The 24,793-nt window shown below is 34.2% G+C and overlaps 1 protein-coding gene, 1 long non-coding RNA gene and 1 other non-coding gene across 5 annotated transcripts; all 3 read right to left on the reverse strand.

Annotated features, from left to right (window-relative positions):
- Positions 1 to 781: 781 nt before the first annotated feature.
- LOC109122113 (uncharacterized) lies at positions 782 to 1,366 on the reverse strand. The gene is made up of 3 exons (XR_002029553.2): positions 1,215 to 1,366; positions 1,028 to 1,137; positions 782 to 894 (listed from the first exon to the last, which is right to left on the reverse strand). It is a non-coding gene; the product is annotated as an uncharacterized LOC109122113 (long non-coding RNA).
- Positions 1,367 to 7,979: 6,613 nt separating this feature from the next.
- On the reverse strand, positions 7,980 to 8,135 carry LOC132254999 (U12 minor spliceosomal RNA). Its single transcript, XR_009467536.1, has one exon. It is a non-coding gene; the product is annotated as a U12 minor spliceosomal RNA (small nuclear RNA).
- A 620-nt stretch (positions 8,136 to 8,755) lies between these two features.
- Positions 8,756 to 23,506, reverse strand: LOC100262061 (probable sulfate transporter 4.2). Of its 3 annotated transcripts, none has more exons than XM_002282455.5 (17): positions 23,001 to 23,506; positions 21,704 to 21,752; positions 20,887 to 21,088; positions 18,557 to 18,725; positions 16,978 to 17,043; positions 16,777 to 16,884; positions 15,405 to 15,512; positions 15,243 to 15,308; positions 13,561 to 13,621; positions 13,254 to 13,381; positions 12,879 to 12,920; positions 11,903 to 12,019; positions 10,683 to 10,734; positions 9,925 to 10,063; positions 9,691 to 9,779; positions 9,369 to 9,445; positions 8,756 to 9,259 (listed from the first exon to the last, which is right to left on the reverse strand). In XM_002282455.5, the coding sequence occupies exons 1-17, from the start codon at positions 23,328 to 23,330 to the stop codon at positions 8,942 to 8,944; spliced, it is 2,121 nt and encodes a 706-aa protein (XP_002282491.2). In that variant the 5' UTR covers positions 23,331 to 23,506; the 3' UTR covers positions 8,756 to 8,941. The 3 variants fall into 3 exon arrangements, with proteins under 3 accessions (XP_002282491.2, XP_019080100.1, XP_010658640.1); XM_019224555.2 differs by having other exon boundaries at positions 22,141 to 23,505; XM_010660338.3 differs by having other exon boundaries at positions 20,887 to 21,092; positions 23,001 to 23,065.
- Between the last annotated feature and the right edge of the window lie 1,287 nt (positions 23,507 to 24,793).

Genomic DNA, 24,793 nt, shown 5'->3' on the forward strand with positions numbered 1-24,793 from the left:
TTTCATAAGTAAACCTGAAATACTTTATTGAACCATTACTAATCTTAACCTTGTTTTGTGATCATTAAAACCCGAGAACCCTTGAACTAACACAAACTAATCTAGTTTTCACCCAAAAATGGAGTCTCCCAAACTAAACCTCCATCCAATTGCTTTGGTAAAACTAATCTTTAATTCCTTCAAAAAGAAAAAAATAAATAAAAATTCACACGTATGTATGCTACATGTACAATATAATCATATGCAATGTAGAGTAGTTTTATGTGCATGTGTACCATAAAATGTGAGGTTTCTAATAAATTTACATAGAATCACATTGATGGAGGGTTTTTTGTCCACGATATCCAACAATATGACATTACCTTTTCTGCTTGCCCCCGGTCCCCAACTGATTTAGCTGCATTTAGCTGTTAACATCAAGTTATTATTCTCTGCAATGCAACAATGAAGACGTACATAGGAACACTGTATATAAACCAGGAGTCGCCATCTCCACTTTTTTATTCAGTCTACTACATTGTTATAAACATACTTCTTCATGCAGTTTCTATAGGAAATTCAACAGCAGTCTTAAGAAGTTCTTCACCTTAATTAATTACAGCTTCACATTATTACACCAAGATGGACAGTAGAGGCTTTGGTCATATTATTCTATTACATATTCTCTTCCCATTTGCTGGATAGGGAGGGAGCAGAGATGGGCAACCACTAGCCAGAACCATACAGTAGAGATAGTTTCTTTGGATCTATGATCATTTGCCTCAGTCTTTAAAGGAGTACTCTGATATCATCTTCTAAATTCCGCCTCTGACATTCTATCAGCTTTGATTTGGGTTAAGCCAGTGAAGTAGGACTCAAAGAATTCCTTGTTCTCCTTATCCAGTTCATTCCACACTGCATGCATAAAAAAAATAAACTTACAGATGAGGATAGACAATGAGTTTGGGGTTTGAATTGGAGAACTCCATGAGTCAAAAATGTACATGCATGCAGGCATGGGAGAGGGTTCGTAAAGTGGCTAGCTAACCAGTGGAGGTGATGACTGGTTTGATGCCTGCATGTTTGGATAGGGCTTCCATGCACTCTTCTTTACTCATGTTGAAGATAAAACACTTCTAGCTCTATCAGCTGTCGTACCTACAAAACACATACAGAACAGCGATAGGAGAATCGAACATGAGATCGGATAAGCATGTTATGAGTTAGTTAATTACCATGTGAATGTATGAGGCAGAAGAGTCCCCCATAATGGATATAGTCGGCAAACCTTTAGAGAATACTAACAATTCATCTACTAACTGCTCAAGTAGATAAGTCAATGAGCATCTTGAGTTGAGTGTGAAAAACGAGAAAACAATGAGACAATTAGTAGACCTATGATCAGAATTTTGTGGTGTATTCCCACCCCCCACCCCCTCTGGTCCCCTTCCTAATCACCCTCATAGCCCAATTCAACCACAAACCCCACCACAGAATCCTGTGGTGTCTTCCCTACCAAATGTAACCCCCTCTGGTCCCCTTCCTAATCACTCTCAGTGCAGCACGCAACACAACGTTTTTCCAACTGAAATTCCATTTTCTTTTCTTTTATTCTTTCTTCGCCCACTCACCCTTAAGGCCTCGACCCCCACGCACCCTACTCAACTCCTAACCCCCCATCCACCTATCTAGAACTCAAGAAGTAAATTTGTGGCTAGACGGTTGACTTACTGTTGAGCATGTCTGAGTTTGGCCGGCATGAGGATGTTTAGGGAAGGGAGAAATGAAGAAGCTATGGAGATCCTTAGTAAGCTCAACGACACACGAGGGGTGGCTGAGTTGGCCGTATCGAGGGTTATGGAGAAACTCAATGTCGTGCTGATTCAAGAACCAGGAGTTTTGGTTGGAGTTGAAAAAGAGGTCCAGTGGATCCAAAAGAACTTGATGCGTCTTGGGATTCTTTTTTGTTATGACTTCACAGAGGAATTAATGGACGTACATGCATTCCCGAACGAGTGTATATAGTTGGTTGAATATGAGATATAATAACTAATAAGCGGTAGAATTTGTTATCATATTTGACTGTGAACCAAATATGTAATAAAATATGATATTTTATTTCTTATTCTATTTGATATTATATTTAACCAACCAAACATGGTAATAAGTGCATATAAAGAAAAAATTCATAAATAAAAAAAAAGGATAAAAATTAAGAAGGATTCACGTAGGGTGAGACAATAAATTAATAAAAATAAATTTGATGAAAATTATTTTTAAACCATTTTAATTATAAATTAAGTCATGGTGAACCAAAGACTCACTTTCTTATCAGGTCTCTTCCTTTCATCCTTATGTGGTGAAAGGGAAAATGTTAAGGTACTAAACAAAATATTTGAATTATTGAATATATACGATGAGATTTAAGTCATTGACCAATAAAGATATAAATAAAACGATGTCTAAAAATATATACATAACACCACATTATTGGTGATATCAGTTATATCTTTTGACTAGATATAGAAAAAGAGCATTTTTATATTAAAATAAGACCCATAATAAAATAACTAGTAAAAAATCCAATTGTATGAAAGGACTATCTTTCTTAGGCAAGCTTAGGCTTCATGAGCAACCTGCTACCGTCATAACTTCAGGTGTAACCTTGTACCACAGTAGTCTTAAGGGATGTTTAAAATAAAGTGTGTTTTCCTCTTAAAATAATTTAATTTCTACATACTCTTAAAAGTAAAACTAATATTTATTCAAGTCAAAGGTAGAAACTTGACATTACCTTTGCTATAAAATTATATCAAATCCTGGATATTTTAAATTGAAGATATTAAATTTGAATTTCATGAATTTATATTTTTTTTGTATGCTAAAATACACTTTTATAATGCTCCAAAGGGATTTTGGACCACAATGGTTGCCATCACATGGGTTCATAGGTTCATAGCTTCGTATTTTCCAACAAGTTAAATGAACATATGACTTTTAACATATCCGGCTGGTGTGCAGGCAGGGGACCCGTTTCGCTTCATTTCATTAAATGAGATTGTCGACAATATAAAATAAAGACAACAGACAAGCACGTGGCATGCCACTAAACATATGTTGCCCAAAAAAGTCCTTGATTTTAAGACACAAAATATACATTGACAATCTCATAACCATATATATATATATATATATATATATATATATATATATATATATATATATATATATATATATATATGGTTATGAGATTGTCAATGTATATTTTGTGTATATATATATATATTATATATATATGGTTATGAGATTGTCAATGTATATTTTGTGTCTTAAAATCAAGGACTTTTTTGGGCAACATATGTTTAGTGGCATGCCACGTGCTTGTCTGTTGTCTTTATTTTATATTGTCGACAATCTCATTTAATGAAATGAAGCGAAACGGGTCCCCTGCCTGCACACCAGCCGGATATGTTAAAAGTCATATGTTCATTTAACTTGTTGGAAAATACGAAGCTATGAACCTATGAACCCATGTGATGGCAACCATTGTGGTCCAAAATCCCTTTGGAGCATTATAAAAGTGTATTTTAGCATACAAAAAAAATATAAATTCATGAAATTCAAAGGGATTTTGGACCACAATGGTTGCCATCACATGGGTTCATAGGTTCATAGCTTCATATTTTCCAACAAGTTAAATGAACATATGACTTTTAACGTATCCGGCTGGTGTGCAGGCAGGGGACCCGTTTCGCTTCATTTCATTAAATGAGATTGTCGACAATATAAAATAAAGACAACAGACAAGCACGTGGCATGCCACTAAACATATGTTGCCCAAAAAAGTCCTTGATTTTAAGACACAAAATATACATTGACAATCTCATAACCATATATGTATGTGTATGATATATATATATAAAGAATATTTAAAAAGGAAATTATGGACACGAGTAAATCAGAATCGTATATTGTCATTTATATTTGGTAATAACGTGTAAATTAAATCAGAATCGTATAATGTCACATGTGATCTACATGAAAACCTAGTGGTGATAGAAGACTATAAATAGAGGTTTCCTCTCCTCAATCTATTCATCCCAAAATTGGGAGAAAAAGAGAATTATTATTCTCTTGGTGTAATTGGGTTTTGGGTTTGTGAGGAGTGAGTGTTTATAAACATTTGTTATTTTTCTTTGTGAAGATTTGCAACAGCTCCATGGACGTAGCCTATTTTAGAATGAGGCAACACTTAAAAGAAAGTTTTAGAATAATGAAGTTTGTATTACACAGAAACACTTTACAATACTTGAAAAGCTCTCAAGTGTATGGTATCTTAACCAAATGAGATCACCCTTTATTTATAGGCATCAAGAAACTCTTTAGAACTCTTAAAGTTCCCTACCATTTTGGAATTCTTTAAAGTTATGAACAATTTATATACAAGAGTTCTCATGAAGTCTATAATATTCCACACTACTTCGTTTTCTCACGTCCGTGTGTGGATGTCTCAAGGCTTCTCAATAATAATCTACACTCCTCCATTTGTAGAGATGTATAGATGACTTCTAGATGATTTTAGAAGCTTCCTGCTCCTTATAAAAGCTCAAGTGAGGGATCATTTGAGCGGGTTGTGACACTCTCCCCCACCTATGGTATAGACATTTTTAACATTCCTTCTACCTGAAACCTCTCTATTTGCTCCTGAAACTGCCATAAGGCATCTATAGGCTCCCAACTAGCCTTGTTCTTTGGTAATCCCTTCCATTTGACTAAGTATTTGTCTTATGATAATTCAATCTACGATAATGTACATGTTTTGTTTCCCTATCGTATGAGGTTACGATAGCTATTGGCACCTTTTTTTATATCCTATGACCGAGATCATCTTTATCTTCATGACACAACTTCAAGTAACTTGCATGGAAAACAAGATGAATATTTAACCTAGGAGATAACTACACCCAATAGGACACCCTATCAACTCTCCCAAGTATAGGGAAAGAGCCTTCATATCTCCTCACTATGAATGACAATAGGTCGGGCTTTTTCGAGTACCCATTCCATCCCTAATATGATGAGTTTAAAATTTAAATAAACGGGTTTAGGATAGGTTTAGGATTTTTTTTAAAACCCCGGAACGAGTTTAGGTATTATCTTGTTCCACCTTGCTTCAATTATATATAAAATTTAATTTTAAAAATTAATTTAATTTAATTTTCATTTTCTTATATATATATATATATATATATATATATATAATAAAATACTTTTCAAATAATTTATAAAAATGATGATATTTTAATTATTTATAAAATATATTTATTTTAATGTAATTAAAATTTTTAAATAATTTTTAAAAAAAAATTTAAACAAGCCCGAATGAGGCAAATATGAGAATTTCCCATTTTCACCTTGCCCCTCCCCCTAATTTTTTTAATAGAATGGGAATATGAAATATTTTGAATAAACGAGATGGAGTTGGGATAGAGGCGAACCATCCTGAACTCGTCATATAGTCATCCCTACTCCTCACAAGGCCTTTATGTATTGGCATTTAGGATTTGAATTGTTAAAAGAAATAGCTTGACAAGTACCAAGTCTCCAACCCGATAATCAATGTGATGTCTTTTCTTGTCAACTCACTTCTTAATCATCTTAAGAGTATTATCCAAGTATGAATGAGTCATGTCAACTTGCTCTTGCCACTCTTTAGCGAACTAGAATGTCACTAGACTCCTTGTATAGCCCATCACTAGGGTTTGAGTAGTCAATGGTTATTACCCCATAACCAGCTTAAAAAGGCTCTTACTAGTTACCTCACTTCTTTTGTAGATTGTAAGATAATTGGATCACATCTAGCAACATAGCTTAATCTCTTAACACTCTCAAAGTGTCTTAAGTATAGCTCCAACAAAGCATTCACCTTTTCTATCTATTCATTGATCTATAAGTGAAAACTATTAGAAAAGTGAAGCTCTAAACTCATCATCTTGAAGAGCTTCATGCATAACTTCTCAATGAAGCATGAGTTACAATCATCAATGATGTATTTAGGCAACCCTTATTACTTGACCACATGCTTTAAGAATAGTCTTGTTGCCTCCTTTGCGATGTAGTTAGTAGTGGCTATTATAAAAGTGGCATACTTAAAGTACCTGTCCACCACCATAATGATCGAGTCATAGCCTTCTGACTTAGGTAACCCAATGTTGAAGTATATGGTGACACTCTCCCATGGTTGCTCGAGTGTGGGTAGTGGCTCTAATGAACCTCTAGGAAATTGTTACCAACTCGTGAGGATTGGATCCTTTTTCATTTGGTTTATAAGGAAACCTTAGTTACCACGGAGCTATGTATGATTTGTACTCTTTTTTTGTTCCCTCTAAAATAGATTATTATTCTTGCACCCCTTTCTCAACTTATTTTCTAGCTCTATCACTGCTTACTACTATACTTGCTTAGAGTTCAACTTCTTTATTGTTTGGAAGTAGGTGGTAGCGATGTTATCTATCTTGCATCCATATGGTTGTCCACATGGCTTTCAGTAGTTATTGCACCCACAATAGAGCAAGTGGTCATCCACATGTGCTCTAGCCTAATAAGTTTGATAGTTTGAGCAATTTTTAGGCTTTAAACATTCTTTAATCAGCTCATATGAAATTGCATTAGCTTTTATCTAAAACTTAACCGATCTAAAGAAATATTTTCAAGTTTAAGAGCACTTTGGTAAGTCAAAAATGTTTGTAAGAAAACTTATGGATTTTCATGAAAAACTTGAGGTTCAAAGAGATCTCTTAAGCTAGGTAGGTCTATTCACTTTCAAAATAATTTTCATCCAAATATAAAAGTATAAAACCAATTAAAAACTTATGGATGAATATTTCGGTATTGTAACAAAAATATATCATTTTACCTTAATGCACCTGTCATTTTACATAAAATATTTTAATGATAAACTTCTTTATGATTCCTTTTTATTTCCTTTTCTTTTGCTTCATGTATTTCTTTTTAATGGTTCCAAGAAGATCCTATTGTTTATCACACTTAATACAACCATTAGATCAAAACCTTATTTTATTATTATCAAAACTGAAATTAACCAAACTTTGATCTAACAATAATGACCAATGCCAATTTATTCATTAATTTTTGGGGGCCGGGAGGTTTTAAGTACAATTACAACATACAAGAGAGTAAATAACAAGAGTAGAAAATTGACACCATTTGAATATTGAAACAATACGTGCATCTTCCTCAACCTCCTCTTGTTTTGATAGCTATTAATGAGACAAGCCACTCGATATTGTTAATTAGATTGAGTCTAGATTTAAAAAGTGAGGGAACCTAGCCTTATAACATTTTTTTTATGTATAGGCTATTCCATTACAAAACACTAGACCTATGCAATATCAAGTAATTGGGTCTCAATTTCAAGTTATTGAAGGACTAGCCAAAGGCCCAAAGGACTGCCTAAGCCTAGTTAGGAGCATCCCCCTTGAGGCTGGCCCAAGGGCCACCTAATCGAAGATAGGAGCATCCCGGCCCGGGCCAATACTCGGCCCATTTACATACATACCTATACCTATGTTCTATTAACAAGACAATAGAAATAAATCACACCACAGTGTCTAGGCAATAGGAATAAACCCTACCACAATTTCAAACAAAATCAATCCACTACTCTAAAAATCGAAACACCTTTTGTCTCGTCTATTAAATTCAACATTTCATAACTACAAAAAAATCTCTATAAATGAAAATTAGATAAATTAATAACCTAGTTTAAATAATAGAATTTTATGGTCCTAATTCTGACCAATATACTAAATCAAATAAACCTTTTAAATACACATAAGATAAAATTTATTTAAAAGTCCTTAAACCCAAAAATTAATAATAAAAAATCATAACACAGTAAGCAATCTCAATTCAACTATTCCTATTTGTCAAACTCATAAATCAATTTTGATAATGTTATTTTCGACAGGGGTTGGGTTTGGGAGGCCCACTCAAGCGAGTTCTGCAGAAGTAAGCAGCGTCAACACTTGGCCAGCCTTTAACCCCCTCCAGAAATTCTTGCGCATTATAGAGATAGGCGCTGCAAGCAGCTCTCACCGCTTGCTTTGTTTTCCTTACTCATTAGTTTAAGGCAATTTGCATGTTCCAATAGAACCCATATTTATAGTATTCAAGTTCTGCATGACTTTTTTCCTTTTCGATGTGGGACAATAGGAAACCATAAATTCAGCCGCAAGAGTACAAGTACAACTACAGGTAATATTTTATGGGGGATTTATGGATTGTGTCAGAAAAAAAAATTATCCATTTTCGCACAACTTAAAGACCGCGCTTTCGTAATTATCAAACGTTGGAGCTCACAAATTAGAGAACACGTTTTCCTAATTGTCAAACTTTGGCCAGGATATTATTGTATTCTGCTCAGAAAGAAGTTCTATTCCTCTTCTGACAAGGTCACACCCAAAAGATTTGTACATCCATTACACTGAAACAAAATGGATATTTTAGGTCATCAAAATTTTTCAATGATTTAACTTTTTATCAAAATGTAATAAAATTTATAATTTTATTGATTTTTGGATAAAATTTCAATTATTTTTTCCATTTTTAATGTTTTTTTAAATATTTATATAAATTTTAATTAATTTATATTTTACTGATATTTTATTTTTTTCAAATTTCTTGGATAAAAATTATGATATTTTTATCCTTGGTCCAAACCAGTTGATTGTTACAGCAACAGAGACCAATAAACTAAGGCAAAGGTGTAATTTCAACCTTAAATACAAGAATAGCACTATAATCATGAAGTTTATTACATGCTCACTGTAAGGAGCCTAGTTACACTGAAACAATCAGGCAAAAATGTGTATATAATTTCAGATATAATCACTTCTTTAAAAGGCATTGCCATCACAAACTTGCAGGAAAGCAACAATTTTCAAGACTTGCGAGACAACAATGGCTCCAATTGCGAATCTGAATCAGCGGGAGTCGAAGGAGCTTGATCTCCGGACTCCAATTCGGCCTTTGAGAAGTCCTCCCGTCTCTGTTTAAGCAACCGCTGGAAGAGGCTCGGTTTATCCTCCTCTAGTGGCTCTGCTGTCTTAGCTCCTTCATTTATGCTTTGCACATGTTGAAGGCAAACTTGAACAGCGTCATGCACCCTTACAAAGTACCACTCCTTACCAATCAGCTCCACCAAATTGGCCTTTGCTAGGGTCAGCAGAACTTCACGGTTTGGATTGGAAATGGCAATCTACAAAGTGACACAAAAGGTGGGAAAGTACATTATAGTTATGATCTTCAGTGATTTAAATAGACCGTAAAATATTTGAATTGCACACTGCGTTGAATGGGCTTTCAACCTGGATATCCCGTGATTTGTACTCGTGATACAAGTCCTTCAAAGCTTGAACGGCACTGGAGTCTACATATGTAACAGCTGCAACAAAAGGAAAGGAGAAAAAACACTTAACAAAGGAGAGGGACTCAACTGCCATCAGAATGTTATTTTTATGAACTAAGGAGACTCTACATGGATACAATAAATATTTCTAACCTCAGAGATCATCCAAGAAGATAATGAGCACATCTAGAAAACCATATTACATGTCTTCAACTAGCAAACCGTATTGAGGACCTAATGTGAAGCCCTGATACTAAAAGACCTTCCGAGAGAATACTTACGTGACATCTCTAGAATCACAAAATAAACACTTTCAACTTCTGGTCCACGTCTTGTAGATCCGTCATTTTTCATTTCATATTCCTGTAGCCTGGCAGAGAACAGCTCAATAATTTAAAAGTTATTTTTTAATTAGGGAATTATGAACTATAACCGATATTAGAAAAATCATACAGTGCAATAAGAAAACATCAGGTGCCTGGAAAATAGCAATGTAAGGAAGCACATCTTTTCACCTTTCTTTTATGTGACTTATATTTGCAAAATAAATGGGTGCATCAATCCGAACAATCACAATCCCATGGTATGTATATGCTTCTGGATATTGCTGAATGTTTCTATAAACAGTGGTGCCTGGAAGACGCCCCAAGAAAGCTGGAGTAATGAACAGATTGCAGAACAATCAGAGTGAGGAGAAATCAAATGCCAAAATAATGAAACAGTAAGCCATATATTATTACATAAAGAAACTCCACCAATATCAAGCTCTTAGCCTAGAGTTCCAAAAGTTAATAATCAAGTGTTGTGTCACTGTGTTGGGCCTAGAGACAAATATTTGCTAAATCTGATGGTCTTAAGTTCAGAGAAGTGTGCTCTAAACCTGAGATGCCACCCTAAAGAAAATCCCAAGTTACATTGAAGGCACCAAGAGGACAAAGAAAGCCAGAAAAAGGAAATGAATGATATTAGAATTCAAGTTTCACAATGTAACCAAAGAAATTACTCTCCACAGGGGTGAAACAGGATAACTACAACTAACGCTAAACATTTGGGACAAGGCTTGGACAAGGATGATAATATGAAGATGATGATGATGACAGTGATCAAACAAAAAATAAAAATTACTAATAGGCCAGATAATTAGAAACATTAGAAGTAGAAACAACATAACAAGCAATACGCATAAAATGTTTTAAGTAATAAAGTGCAGGAAGCAAAACTGTTTTAACACAAGTAATAGCATAAACATTTTGACATAATGAGTCTCACTCACCAAGACGAGGATTTGCTGACTCATGGATGACAAAAGCAAGCGAAGCACCAACCTACAATTTCAAAATTTTTCAGAGTCAATACGATAAGCTATATCATGTTACGGAGGTGTTATCATGCTATCCAACAGTAGACATTAATGTACTATCGAATATGCGAGGCACTGAGCTTCGACAATAATATACAAAAGTCAGTCTAAATGTATGTAACATGCTAAAATTTAGACACTGAAGTTAGAAGTGTTCCATTATTGACCATTTAAAAAAATGAAAGAAAATACAAAGGATATCCTACAACAGATCAATGAGAGAGAGAGAAGAGGGGAGAGAGAGTATAATACCTTATATCCCTTGATGAAGTGTGGAACGGAGAAAAAGAAGAAGCTAGACACACTTTAAAGTAGTCACTTCCAAAGGATAGAATCACATAACGGTGGGACGTGGATTTAGTTATAGAAATTATGGAGGAGAAAGTAGAACTATGTGTGGAATTAGGACTGGAAAGACTAGTTTTATGTGGCTTGTGTGGTGGAATTAGAGGTGAGGAGATTTAGGCACTTCAGAGTTAGCAGTAGTATACAAATGTTGGGCTATGGTTTATCATCCAAAAAAGGTTTTAGAGATAAACTAAGTCTAGGGAAAGGCTGGTTTTGTTGATAAGTTGTGCACAGCACTGTTAATTGAAGATGAACGTTAGAATCTCTCTAAGGCCTACAAGAAGTTTCACCTCAAAGAGAAATTAATTAAGTCTAATCACTAAAGGAGTGAGAAATTCACAGAGGTCTTATTTTTTGGCTGTTCTTCGAATGTCTGTGAAACTCTCTAACTCGAGGAAACTTTCATAATCCTACCAATGAAAAACTTCCTAAACTCAATAGACAACACACCTTCGAAAGACAAAAGGAACATCTTCTAGACTATGATTGTTTCTCAGAAACAGTGAGGAATTTGGATTCATTTGTTTATCCTTTCCACTCTTTCCAACCATCCTCAAATTTTCAAACAGATCAGGAAAAATGAATAAGCTATGACCCCATTTGGCTTAACACAACAAATTTGATACATTAAACATCATAGTAAACTTGAAATATTACAACTGAGAATGTGTTTGGGCATGAATGTTCAAAGGGATATCTGAATAATAACTCATGAAAATTTCACATGTGTTGGATAATGATCAATCTTATAGTAGGCATTAGCATAAACTGCTTTAAGTTCTTACCCCAACAAGGACACCAATCTCAATACCAAGGAACAATGTCATAGTGCTGGTAAGGGTCCAAAGAAGAAAATCTTTCTTATCTACACGCCATAAAAAAATAGCTTCATCATAATCCACCTGAAATTATAAACATAACAAAGAGATTGAACATCGCCAAACCAATGAAACTCACTCTTATGGATCAACCCAAGTAAGTTACTCTATATATGAAAATAATGGTGGGTAACAGATTTTATTACTGACACAGCAGTATCTAAAAATTTTGAAAATAATGAAGTAAGAGCTTCATTGCTGAAATAACAATCACTAAAATGACTCTTTTGAAGCTCTCGTTTTAGAGCACGATCCATCTAATTACATGGTAATTGCCTTTCCTCACTGATCAATAGCAGTTTCCACTTCTCAACAAGAATATCAGTAAATGAATGATCAGGAAGAATAATATATATAATATTCATGAATATGACTTCTTCAAGGAACAAATTCTCCACCCACTAAACAAGGTTATTTTGTGCTACACAATAAATTTCAATCAAACGCTTAATCAGCTGTTTAAAGCAGAGAAATTTAAAAGGTTAAAACTGGTCATAGGTGCTTAAAGAAAATCCAAAAATTATCACGACATTCCATGCAGTCAAGAAGTAGCAGTTTCTTTCTAAGTACAAGCTTGTAATTCTGTTCAGCAAGACAATTTTATTTAAGCATAAGACTGCTGTGCACTTCCTCTCACAGTAAAAAGGTTTAAGAACTCAACCAAACTAAAAAAATTGATCTTCAGAGAAGTGATGAAATATAAAACCTACAAAAAGCAGCCTCAAAAGTGGGTTTCATAAGTCAATGGCCATATAAATATGTGCAACTCAAAAGTTATCTCATGTACTTTGTATGACAGTCAATCAATTGGTCAGACAACATGCAAAGCTAAAGATGCAAATAAAATCTAGAACTCCTTAATCTGAAATTTTAGTAAACTCACCAAACCCATTACAGCTGAGACCACGATGGCAGCCAGAGCACACTGCAAAGGTTTCAGAAACCATAGACCCATAGTGAACATCACAAATAAATTCACTTCAAAAATTTTAAGAACTGGAAAACTCAATAAAGGAAAAACCAAATGATAGCTGCAATGTTACCACATCCAGTGACCTAGATTTACCAACTTCTTAGGCCATGGATCTCAAAGTAATGATCAGATCATATTTTGCGCAAGAAAAGGTGTTGGAAGTTGAAATTCATAGGACAAGTGGAAATGGTAGTATTTGCTATGCTATCAAACCAGGACTCTAACATCATCCTGGATTCATGTAAATTTCTACAAGAAAACAAATGCCTCAACATAGAAAGAGACCTGGGGTATATCTGTAAATAATGGAGTCAGAAACAAAAGAGCACAGCCTATTATGATTCCTGTAACAATTCCAGATAATCCAGTTTTTGCTCCGCTTTCATGATTTACAGCCGACCTAGAAAAGGAGCCTGCATAATATTCAAAAATAAATAAAAGAAGCTACCTTTCAAAAGCATATCTTGGTTATAAAAATTTCCATGAAACACTAGATCCTGAAGGATTAAATTAATGCTTTGTGTTAATCTCCACTACAGGTATGACTGATGAACCTCAATTTGCAGCTCAGCAAACCTCAAATAAATCTCACCTGTCGTGGGGTATGCTGAAAAGAATGAACCACAGATATTGGCAACACCAAGACCAAACAACTGTTCACAAATAAAGTTAACTGATTAGCAGTTCCTTTAAGATAATGTCATGTAGTAAGATTGCTTACTAATCAAAAGAATGAGAAGACTTATACTACATCTCACAGCCCATAACTTGGTTTTCTCTTTTAACTATAAATATATCAGTTAAATTTAAAAATTAGTGACTGATTTGGTATATGCCTATCATGACCAATGCAATTATAATTTCATGTCTTTCTACTATTTTATAGATCAAGAGATGCATAGCTGTGATATATGCCACCCAATGACACATAAAGCACATGCAAGAATTTAAAAGCCACCCACATTTTTTTGACTCTTTAATACTTCCACATAAACATTAGACATTTTTAATATCAATATCGCCCAAAGAGTAGACTGTTTGCTGAAATAGCAAGTGAACAAGATAATCGAACTACATAATTATCAGAAAGAAAAAAGTGAATTGGCAAAAACAGCCATTATATAAAGAAATCCTCCACACCCTTGTGATAGAATACATTCCACTGACAAGTCCAGTTTGACAACTCCTTTGTCATTTAATGCATGCTATACCATTGAAATCATTAAAACGCAGGCAGATATAACGAGGAATATGCTTCAATCAACAGGAACAGGGTGAAGAGACCAAAGATAAAATTTTCAACAAAATCTCAACTTCTAGAATAAGGTTCTAACTTGAAAAATAGTGAGTTTTAAATGAGGCAACCAATAAATTTACCCCAATTTTGCAAACAAACATGCAAATTCAGTCACAACATTCTAAAGAAAGTTGAAGTTCTATCCAATGGTAACTCATTATGGCATTCTAAAGAAAGTTGAAGCACTATATTGAAATGAGTATAAATGTTAAACATCCAATTCCTACCTAAGCACCTATAGAAGGCTAGTTGGATTTTGGAGTATTAGCAAAGTGGAAAAAAATCGGGTCAGACCTCATGGAGAGGGACGATTTTATCTTGTTATGAATGACAAAAAGGAGAGCATCTGAGAGAGCTATTTGTATTGTAAACAACTCAATACAATTTAATAATGTAAATCAAAGATCTTCAGAACTTTATCAACTGTTCCCCAAAACACAATCACGCAGCACACTGCCAAGTGCCAAATATCCAGGTGGTACAATTTGCTACAGGTATGGAAGACAGAATATGAAATGACCGTGTTCTATAACAGGCAATTTCTATTTAACTAGTGTTAAAAGAGCACGATATACATTGTGAACTCAGATCCTATAAGCTTAAGGTTTTAGGAAAATTGGTGGTTCAACATGGTATCAAAGCCTCATCCAGATGGGAGGTCATGTGTTCGAGCCTCACTGCATATTTATTTCCCAAATTTTTTGTGTAATCCCAAAAGAGGATAATTGTGGTTGTTTGGCTATGGGTTAATGTATCCCTCCACTTATGGATGTGGGGTCATATGTGAGGAAGTGTGTTAAAGAGTATAATCTGTAAACTCAAATCCTAGAAGCTTAAGCTTTTAGGAAAATTTGTAGTTCAAAAACTTGGTATCACGAAATAAAGCAATTAATCTTCTAGGAACTATTATAGCCAGGCATGCACTTCCATTTTTACAAAACATGCCTTTTTTATAAGTTCATTTTCACAAAACATACCTCTTGATTCGAATCCAGCTCATACCCGTTCTTCGCTGCCAATGCTTTGGCAATCCCCACAGATTCCTAGAGTCCAAAAAATAAAGTTGCTGGATAGATTACCATAGTTCAAAGTACAATAGAGAAAGATTTGAAGTAGAGTGGTCTACATATTTCCCTTACCAATATAGCTACACCAGTAATAAGAAGTGCAGTCGGAATCAAATCCTTTGCATACCCAAAACTTTTAGGAACAGAAAATTTTGGGAGGCCCTGAGGTATTTCTCCAACCTAAACAATAACCAATTTTTTATAAGCTTTCATTGTCAATAAGTTATAAATGGTAAATTGTATTACTCAGTTATAATTCCAAAAAAAAATGGCCAGTTAAACAAAAACTTAGGCCAATAAGAATATTAATACACAAAAAGAAAAAGAAACATGAAGGGGTAAAAAATTCCTTTTCTCCAACACAACATGATAATAATGATAAAAACCCTTAAACCCCAACTATTTGCAGTCCACTCCAAGAATTTCCATCAAGCATTCAGCTCTACTTCAAACAATGTCCTCCATTAATTTAAAAATGGTGATGCCTTTTCTCACTACCTCAACCCAAGTTCTTTTCATCTTCCTCTTGTCCTTTGAAACCCTTCAACATTCATAAAATTATTTTTTTTTGGAACAGGACAGATATTGAAGTTTCTTTTCCATTCAATTTCATCTTGTGGTGAAAGTTTTTTTAGCTCCAAAACCAAAGGGGAAAAAGGAAAAAACAAGGAGAACACTTGGAAACCCACTAGAAAGTGATGAACAAGGGATTTCCGATTAAAACAGTACGGTGGGAAACCATCAAGAAGATATGTGCTCGTATGAGCTTAAGGTTCCAAATAACAAACAGGAAGGCTGCATATGACTGTAGAATGTGTAGGATACCATCCTCTAAGCCAAGGCACAACTAGGCATCTAAAGATGGTCCCTTGAGTGAGAAGTATTTGAGCTAGAGACTATATCATCTAGTAGATGGTCATATCCTCGAATGTGGCACTAGTGTGCTTGTCTTTGTGTTGAGCATTATCCCAAAAAATAAAACTAAGAAGCCATATACTCCTTTTGTTCCTTTTTGTATCTTTACTAATAGAAAAATATCATAAAATAAATAAATAAATAAATTTTAAATTTAAAAGAATAAATAATAAAAGAAATTTAAAATATATATATATATATAGAAACTAAGAAACACTGCCTTCTAACATGTTGGAAATCCACAGGAGGAACCCTGCCCCATAACATATTGAAAAACCACCAAAGGATTGCTTATAGTTGCAGTAAGGACAACGATGAACTTCATGGGTGTTAGAATTGCTAACTCCTGCATGTGAACTGTGATACAACATTTATGGCTTGCAGACAAACAACCAACAGAAAATAATCAAATTTGTCATCTTTAGTTTAACTCTTCTGAAGCATAAAATCTGATAGAGCGTTTTGATCACTATATTGTTAGATTAAGTAAACAGTAGTTCAAAGAAAGCCAAATTCATGTTATACTCACCACAGAAATTGAAGATGGATGAAATATTTTCACAAAAACAGTGCCCAAGACAACTCCTGTGAGGGGACCTGATGCTCGAAGGAACCGCAAATATTTCCTTGTTTTTCCCTAAGCACAGGAAAAAAAATATGACCAAAATCTAAAATATTGTTATTAGAAGACATGAGTATTTAATTCACTAATGAAACAATGAGCTCATACCAAGTGCTTCATAACCAGAAGAATTGCAAGAATGATGGATCCCATTACGAAAGGAGGCCAGGAGAACTACAAAAGGAAAACACCACCTGTGGTTAAAGAAATGAAAGCAAATAAGTGAAACCCCAAGGCAGGACACACTAAACAGGAAATTAAATACACAAATCTAAGTAGTGCAGTTCACAATTACAAATAAATGCAATATAGAACAGTAAGGAAATGCTAAACCTGGACACATGAGAATCAAATCAGAAGTTTACAATGCATATTCCAGAGAATAGAATCAAAGGATATCAATCAATATAGAATGACATAGGAAGCATTAATACTGGGAAGCACATCAAAGGTGCCAAAAATCACACCAATAACGATAATACATAGGTGAGCATCTGCAATGATAAGCAAACAAAGCTACATGACCAACTAATTGCCATGTAAATTGCACTTTGCTCATTTTAAATAAAGAACCAAAATCCCTTTCTATTTTCTACTCCTTTTCTTCTCAGTCCCATGTAAAAAATTCTATTTTTTAACACAACTGTAACTTTTTCAGGTTGAAAACAAGGTCAGAGGGATTTGATTCCACTTCTTTTTTCTTTTGCTTCATTCCAAATCTGTTTTTCTTTTCTGTTCTGCATCTGGTCTTGTAATAAAAACCCTTTTTAATTTCCCAATCCACGCCCAGTTTTTTTATTCCACATCCCTTTTCATTTCCCACTCCACCTCAGGTTTTTTATTCCACATCTGGCTTTCTATGATGATGATGAAGGTCTGTTATTCCACATCTGGTTTTCTGGTTTTCCATGATAGTAATAGTAATAATAATACATCAGGTTTCAGTTTTCTGGTTTTCTATCATAAGAATAATAATAACAATAATAATAATAATACATCAGGTTTTTTATGATAATAACAGAACACCTCTGCAACCTAAAAATCTCAGGGATTTCTATTAGTTTGGTGTACAACCAGGTATGTTTCACAGGTTCCAAATGTTTTATTAATTTGTTCAATCAATGTCTCGAAAAGACTTTTTTTTTTCTAATAGCAGATTCTCATCATGATTGCATATGCAATCTGTAAATGGATGGATTGAGAATCAATGGTGATTACAAATTATAGTACAAGGATAACAGAGTCTTAACACATGTATTTAGGTTTCTAAAATCTTCTAATCCCCAAAAGAAATCACAACAGTGTCACAAAATCCTATCCAATACAGATACACTGATCTGGTATCTCTTAGGGACCAAGTACTGTTTTGAACTAAATGAATCACCATACATAATGCTGAAGGCAATACTAGCAAAAGGGTTCTACTTCTGCTCATTGACCATCTGCACAAGCATTTGGGAAAGTAATAAACAAGGTTACTCAAAATAGAAAATTTTCAAATGATAGAAATACTTTAACACTAGGCATCAACTTTTGATTTCACATCAAACTAATAGGGTTACCAAATCCTTGATATGGTACCTTTTAAACCAGTAGAAGAAAATTCAAATGCAGTTGAACGGGAAAATGAAAACATATGGGAAAATTACAATTGGAAGGATCTATAAATTAATCCTGCAAAGCATACCTCATCTGCTCCAGCTATTATACTTTTAATCAGAGGCACAATTTTGCTAGTTCGATCTATATCATATCCCAGGAAATACTTTGCTTGAGATAAGGCAATCACAATTGCTGAAGCTGTCGTAAACCCAGAAATCACAGAGTGACTGATGAAACGAATAAGCCATCCAAGCCTAGAAAGGAAAAAAGGGTGCATCATTTTCTTTCTAAATGACATCACAGAAATTTGAGAATAATTAAAAGATAGAAAATATGCAAATTTCTAGTACAAATAGTGATCAATGACTAAGGTAACTCCATCTTCCTCCAAAGAAACAAGGACAAGCTAGATGCTAAATGAAAAGTCCATAAACAACAATCAACTATAACATTTTGTCCAACTTGAAGGATACATTATCACTCTTCCAGATTTATTTCTTAAAATGGCCATAGAGTTCAAAAGATAACATAAAAATATAGTTTCATCTGCAGGCTTTTTTCCTGGCCAACCTTATTTTTGATAAGCAATAATATAATTTTATAAATATGCGTCAAAGAACAATGCATGAAGGTTCACAGGGCATATAGAACAAGCGCCAAAAAAATGGAGCCAAGGACAAAACAAAGCTAGAGTACAAAAAACAACTCTTTCCTTAACAATAACCCAACCAATCAACAAAATTAATTGAAGCCATTAAGCCTTCACCTATGTACAATTTTACCCACAAAAAGAGATTACTAAGGAATATACTCTTCAAAACATGGAAAGACTACTCCTTTCAAACAACCTTCAATTCCTTTCATTCCAAACTGTACAAAAAATGTATAAATGAATAGCTCTCTGAACCTTCTTTCATCTTTTTCCCACAAAAGATCCATGCCACCCTTAAAGAGTCTCTATCACTATAGTAGACAACACTAAGGAACACCAAACAAAGAGAAGAGCAACTGCCAAAGATTGTCTTGAAAGAATGGAAAAGAATATGATCAATCGATTCTTCTTCAACTTTACATAAGAAGCATCCATTAACCAACATCCACCCTCTTCTCTAAATATGATCAAGAGTCAACACCTTTCCTCAACAAGCTTTCCACACAAAGAAACTTGCCTTAGATGGGACGCATGGATTTCAAATGACCCTTACCGAAAAAAGAATTAAACTCCCTGACTCCAAGGTAACATAGAGAGACTTCACGAAGAAGGCATCATTCCTCAAATTTGTCCACACCATCATGTCCTTCTTCTCTCTATTCACCACCTTACCTTGTAGTGTAGAGAAGAATCGCTCTACATTATCTAGCTCCCAATAATTTAGATGTCTAGAAAAACAAGGTTCCAATAACCCCTCTCACCCGTCTAGTCCCACAAATCTGCCACCCAAGCCTCTATTCACCGGACCAACTTTATAGCTAACTTTCTCCTCTGTTTTTTGGCTACAGGTTCATAAACAATAATCACTTATAATATTTCCCAAAATTCATTGCTTAAAATGACCACAGACTTGAATAGTCACATAGAAACATAGTTTCATATTAAAAATAAAGAAAGAAACAAAGAAAGGAAAAGGAGTATGAAAGGAAAAAGTATCTTCAGTCCCCCACACGCCAACCCCCCCCCCCCTCTCTCTCTCTCTCTATAAAGGACACTCTCACCTGCTTTCACTTTTCAGAGGATATCTCCTCCGATTATATCCCCATTTCTTGTTCTAATGATATTTTTTTAACAAACAAAACAATGAGTGTCTCTTGAGAATACATTTTACCTGATTGATTTTGATTTCTAAAGTTTACAATTTCTACTTGGAAACAGAAAAAGTAAAGAACTAAAGGGTAAAGCACTTTTGTTTGGGAATCCATTATATAATAAATAGGTACCACACTCCTCATTGTATAACTCTTTAATGTCTTTATTCTGCAAACTTGTGCAATATAAATCAAATATGAATACGTATGCCCAGTTCAAAAGCATGAATTTATATAATCATGAGGCATGGAGTAGCAGTGTCACTGTGTCAGAAACAACATAAATAACCATATATTCACATCATGGTTAAAGTTGTACTAAGACAGAAGACTAAACCAAAACATGAGGTCATTTAGCTCGCAATCAAATATGAGGACATTGCTAACATCCACTTGAATTTTCAAGAAAACTGCCTCTGAGGATGACATCTACAAGTTCAGTTAGAGTATTACATTGGGGCAACTTGACATGCAAAACCTGTTGCATCATGCAAGGATTTCCTTGAATATATTTAAAATAGAAATTTCAAAAGACATTATAACAAACTCAACTTTAGAACCCCTTACATGATGCAAGTTTTTCCATGAAGAAGAGAGGATTAGTGGAAGTACCTCAGGAGCCCCATTATGCATTCCATTATGCCAACCATAAGCGCCAAAAGTATTGCTAGTTCCGTGTATAGTTCATCAGATGAATCAACAATTTTACTTAATACATTAGAGACCAGTAGTGAAACCAATGCTACAGGACCGATTGCAAGCTGGCGAGATGACCCAAATATTGCATACACAAATATAGGCACAAAACTGGAGTCTGTCTTAAGAAGGACAAATAAGAATTCCAGTGTAAAAGAGGCAGAAATGATTCAGAAAAAGAGGTATAAATAAAGAAGAAAAAACTAGTAACTCAAGTACAAAACAAAAACAGAGAGATAATTCAATAGTTAAGCAGCCACATCATGTCAATAGAAAAGGCTATAATGCCGTTAATTGGGTCATCATCCATCAGCTGCATTGTGTCAGAAGAAAAGGCTATAATACAAGATAATTGGGCCATCATCCATCAGTGGGATGCTGATGAAACCACCTGTATTGAATAATGATCAAAGATGGGTGCAGATAATAATTGGCAGAATCCCATCTTAGTTCTAAATCTTTCCAAAAGAATGATAAAAGATGGGTACATATTTAATTTGAAAAATTCCACCTCAATTTTAAGTACCTTTTAGATATCTGACCTACAAAACAATTACATATTAAAGAATTGAATGGGCAAAAGGTAAAAACTCCATTTCCAAGAGTAAAACAAAATGCAACAGATGCTCAACTTCACATTGTGATAGGATTACAAGGATATACATAACAGTTTCCCCCTCAAGATACATATAACCATGTAGATTAGCAATAAATGTTCTCATGAAAAACTTACAAAGTCCATATATTGGTTCAAGCCCAGCTAACCTTGCATAAGACATTGCCTGGACATGCACAACAAACAATCAGCTGCAGAACATATTTATTCAACAATGTAAACAATCACGCTATGTAAATTAACCTTAGATACCCAATCCTATTTGATGAAAAGAAAATTCACAAAAGTCATTTCAGGAATTCAAGAAATTCCAACCTGATTAAAGACAGTTAAAATAAACAAGAATACATGATAGAAAGGTGTATAGAAATTATGCCAAATCACTCACTAAAATTGGAAAGTAAACTTACCTAATTGTCAATAATTTAAATTGGAAAGTCAATTGAATCAAATTAGCTAAAAAGCAAGTTGTGATCAGCACTACAATTAACATAGAGTCAGAAATCTCAACTATTTGAAAAGGGCCAAAATGATGAAAAAGAACTAACTAAAACCTGAAAAGAAATCAATCCAATCACCAACAGATAAGTGCTTAATGCAACCAAAGCAAACCAATGTGCAGATTCTGATCCCTGCACTACACTTAGCATGACCACTTTCATCAATTCTCAGACAATTTCATGCGTCTCCATTAAAAATAGAAAAGAAGACTAACTATAAATTGGAGAAACTGGTGTAATTATATGTAATTATAGAAGTACAGAATCCCAAAATCTTTGTTTGGGTGCGGAGAAGATGTATGAAAAGAAAATAAATTATGACTGTCAAAATTTTCATCATTACGCTACCCATAAAGAAGAAAATTTCTACAATAATTTGGTCTAATCGACTCGAATTCTAATTTCCCCACAACGAAAAAGACAGAAAATTTATCATCAAAGTTGAGATATACGTATATTTTTCCTGTCCTCAGCAATCAAAGATATCTCAACAAAAGAGTGACTCGAGATCAATAAATGAGGGAAAAGAAGGAAATTAATTGTATGGACGATAAACTATTCATATTTGGAAAAACAAAAGTTAAATCAGATGGCCCTCGATTGACTCAAATACAACTAAAAAGCCATTCCAAATAACTGTCTCATGTTCTCAGCATCCAGAACTAGAAGACACATCTCAGCAAAAAGCAAATACAACCAATGAATTGAAAACAAAAACAAAATCCCTTGCCCTCCGTTTGATCTCCCAGAAAAAATAGAGAACTAAGTTCCTTACTTAAGTAATCTGAATTCAACCTATCTTCTTTCCTTTACATTTCCGCGAAACAAACAAAAAAAAACTCATTTCCTTCACTTTCCCACATTTTCTCAGCAACCATACAGAGCACGCAACGAAAATTGGAACCGAAATGCACCTGAGGAACGAGCATGACGCCCACGGTTAACCCGGCGGCGAGATCGATCTGGAGGTAATCCCTCCACCGGTAGGTTCGAATCCATCTGGAGCAAGGGACTAAAACGTCGGTCCAGTCAGTGAAGCTCATAGCATTGACCTTGGACCGCCATCTCGAAAGCACAGACCACCACGACGACGACGACGACGAAGAACTCGAAAGCGACGTCGTCGTGGGATGCTGCAGCTGAATAATCCTAACAGGGCGGTTCGGCATATTGGAGGAGGAGGAGGTCGAGGTGGAGTAGCGAGAGAGGTTGCGGGAGCTAGAGGAGGCGTACGATATCTCCATGCGCACCCCTGGCTCACCGCATCAAATTCCAGCCCGAGAAAATTGGTGAAGTCGTGGATTTTCAGGGGATATGAAGTTCCCGGAATTCTATAAATGAGCTGGAACATCGGGCACGGGTCTCGTGGGGTCCATTTCCTATTAATACTCAACCTTACAAAATACTAATTATGCACCATGCTCCCCTGCAGAAAATTTTAATATTTTGTCTTCATCATCATGAATTTGTATGTGGACGTGATCACGTCCGGGTTCACTCCGATGTGGCGCAAAGGCATCGGTGGGATGGGATTAAATGATTTGGTCAACACGTCAAAGCTATGTTTTTCGGAAAATACTAAAAAAATTGTTAAAAAATTATTTTTTTTTCTTATAAATTTTTTTAAAATTAAATATAATTAAAATTAATTTAAAATTATTTAATCTTGCAATAATAAATAAATAAAGAAAATAAATTTTAAAAATACATAAAAATAATTTTTAAAATTTAAATTTATTTTATCTCACTATTTATTTTCTTTTATTTTTTCTTGTATTTCTCTTTCTAATTTTTCAAAACCAAACATAACCTAAAAAAAAAAAAAATTATTACAGTTATTTCCCATTAAGTTAATAACTAAAAGTAAAAAATGATAATTATGTTTTTGATCTAATTGGACCCAAAAATTAAGTTTTGATTCATATAAATTATATAATTGATGAGAATGATATAAAATATGAAAAAACCAATATATCTTTCAAAACTATTTTCTACCATAACATTTGACAAACTTTTTTATCTTAAATATTTTTTTAATAATTATTCTGAAAATTTATTATTTTTAGAAAACTAATTTTTTAAAAAATATATCATTTTTAAAAAATAAATTTGACATATTTTTAGTTATTTTTTATATACATAATTTTAAATATATATATTTTTCAAGATGTTTAATTCTTAAATAATAATATTGTGGACCCCGCATTTCGGCTCAATGTGTTTCCCACTTGAATGGCGAGCTCGATTTTTTATTTGGAAAATTGATTTTTATTGATTAAGAAAATTGACTTGGAGTCGCCACTTATTTTTGTTTTATTTTTAAAGGATAAACAAAATAAGAAAGAAAAACCCTAAGTGTGACTCTTTATTTTGGAAAATGTGGTCTGCGAAAAATCGGATTGGGTTCGGGGGTCAGGTTACTTATCGGGAAGGTACAGTAAAGACCGTAGCACCCCTCTAAGTCCCTAAAGTCGAGTCTCTACTAATAAAATGAAGCTGACATGACAATTGATGAGGAAATCAATGAATACTCAGAGCGAATCATGCACATACGGGAGTCAAAAAAATGCATATAGACTAACCAGAGTGAGAATGAGTGCGTACCTGGGCGACGAACCATCATGCGCTATCAAGAGAGGAGGGTTAATACACAATTAAAGAATAATCTCATGCATGTCATAGAGCAAAATAAATCAATCATGTATGA

The sequence above is a fragment of the Vitis vinifera genome, chromosome 13 (assembly GCF_030704535.1).
Source record: "Vitis vinifera cultivar Pinot Noir 40024 chromosome 13, ASM3070453v1".
Taxonomy (NCBI): Eukaryota; Viridiplantae; Streptophyta; class Magnoliopsida; order Vitales; family Vitaceae; genus Vitis; species Vitis vinifera.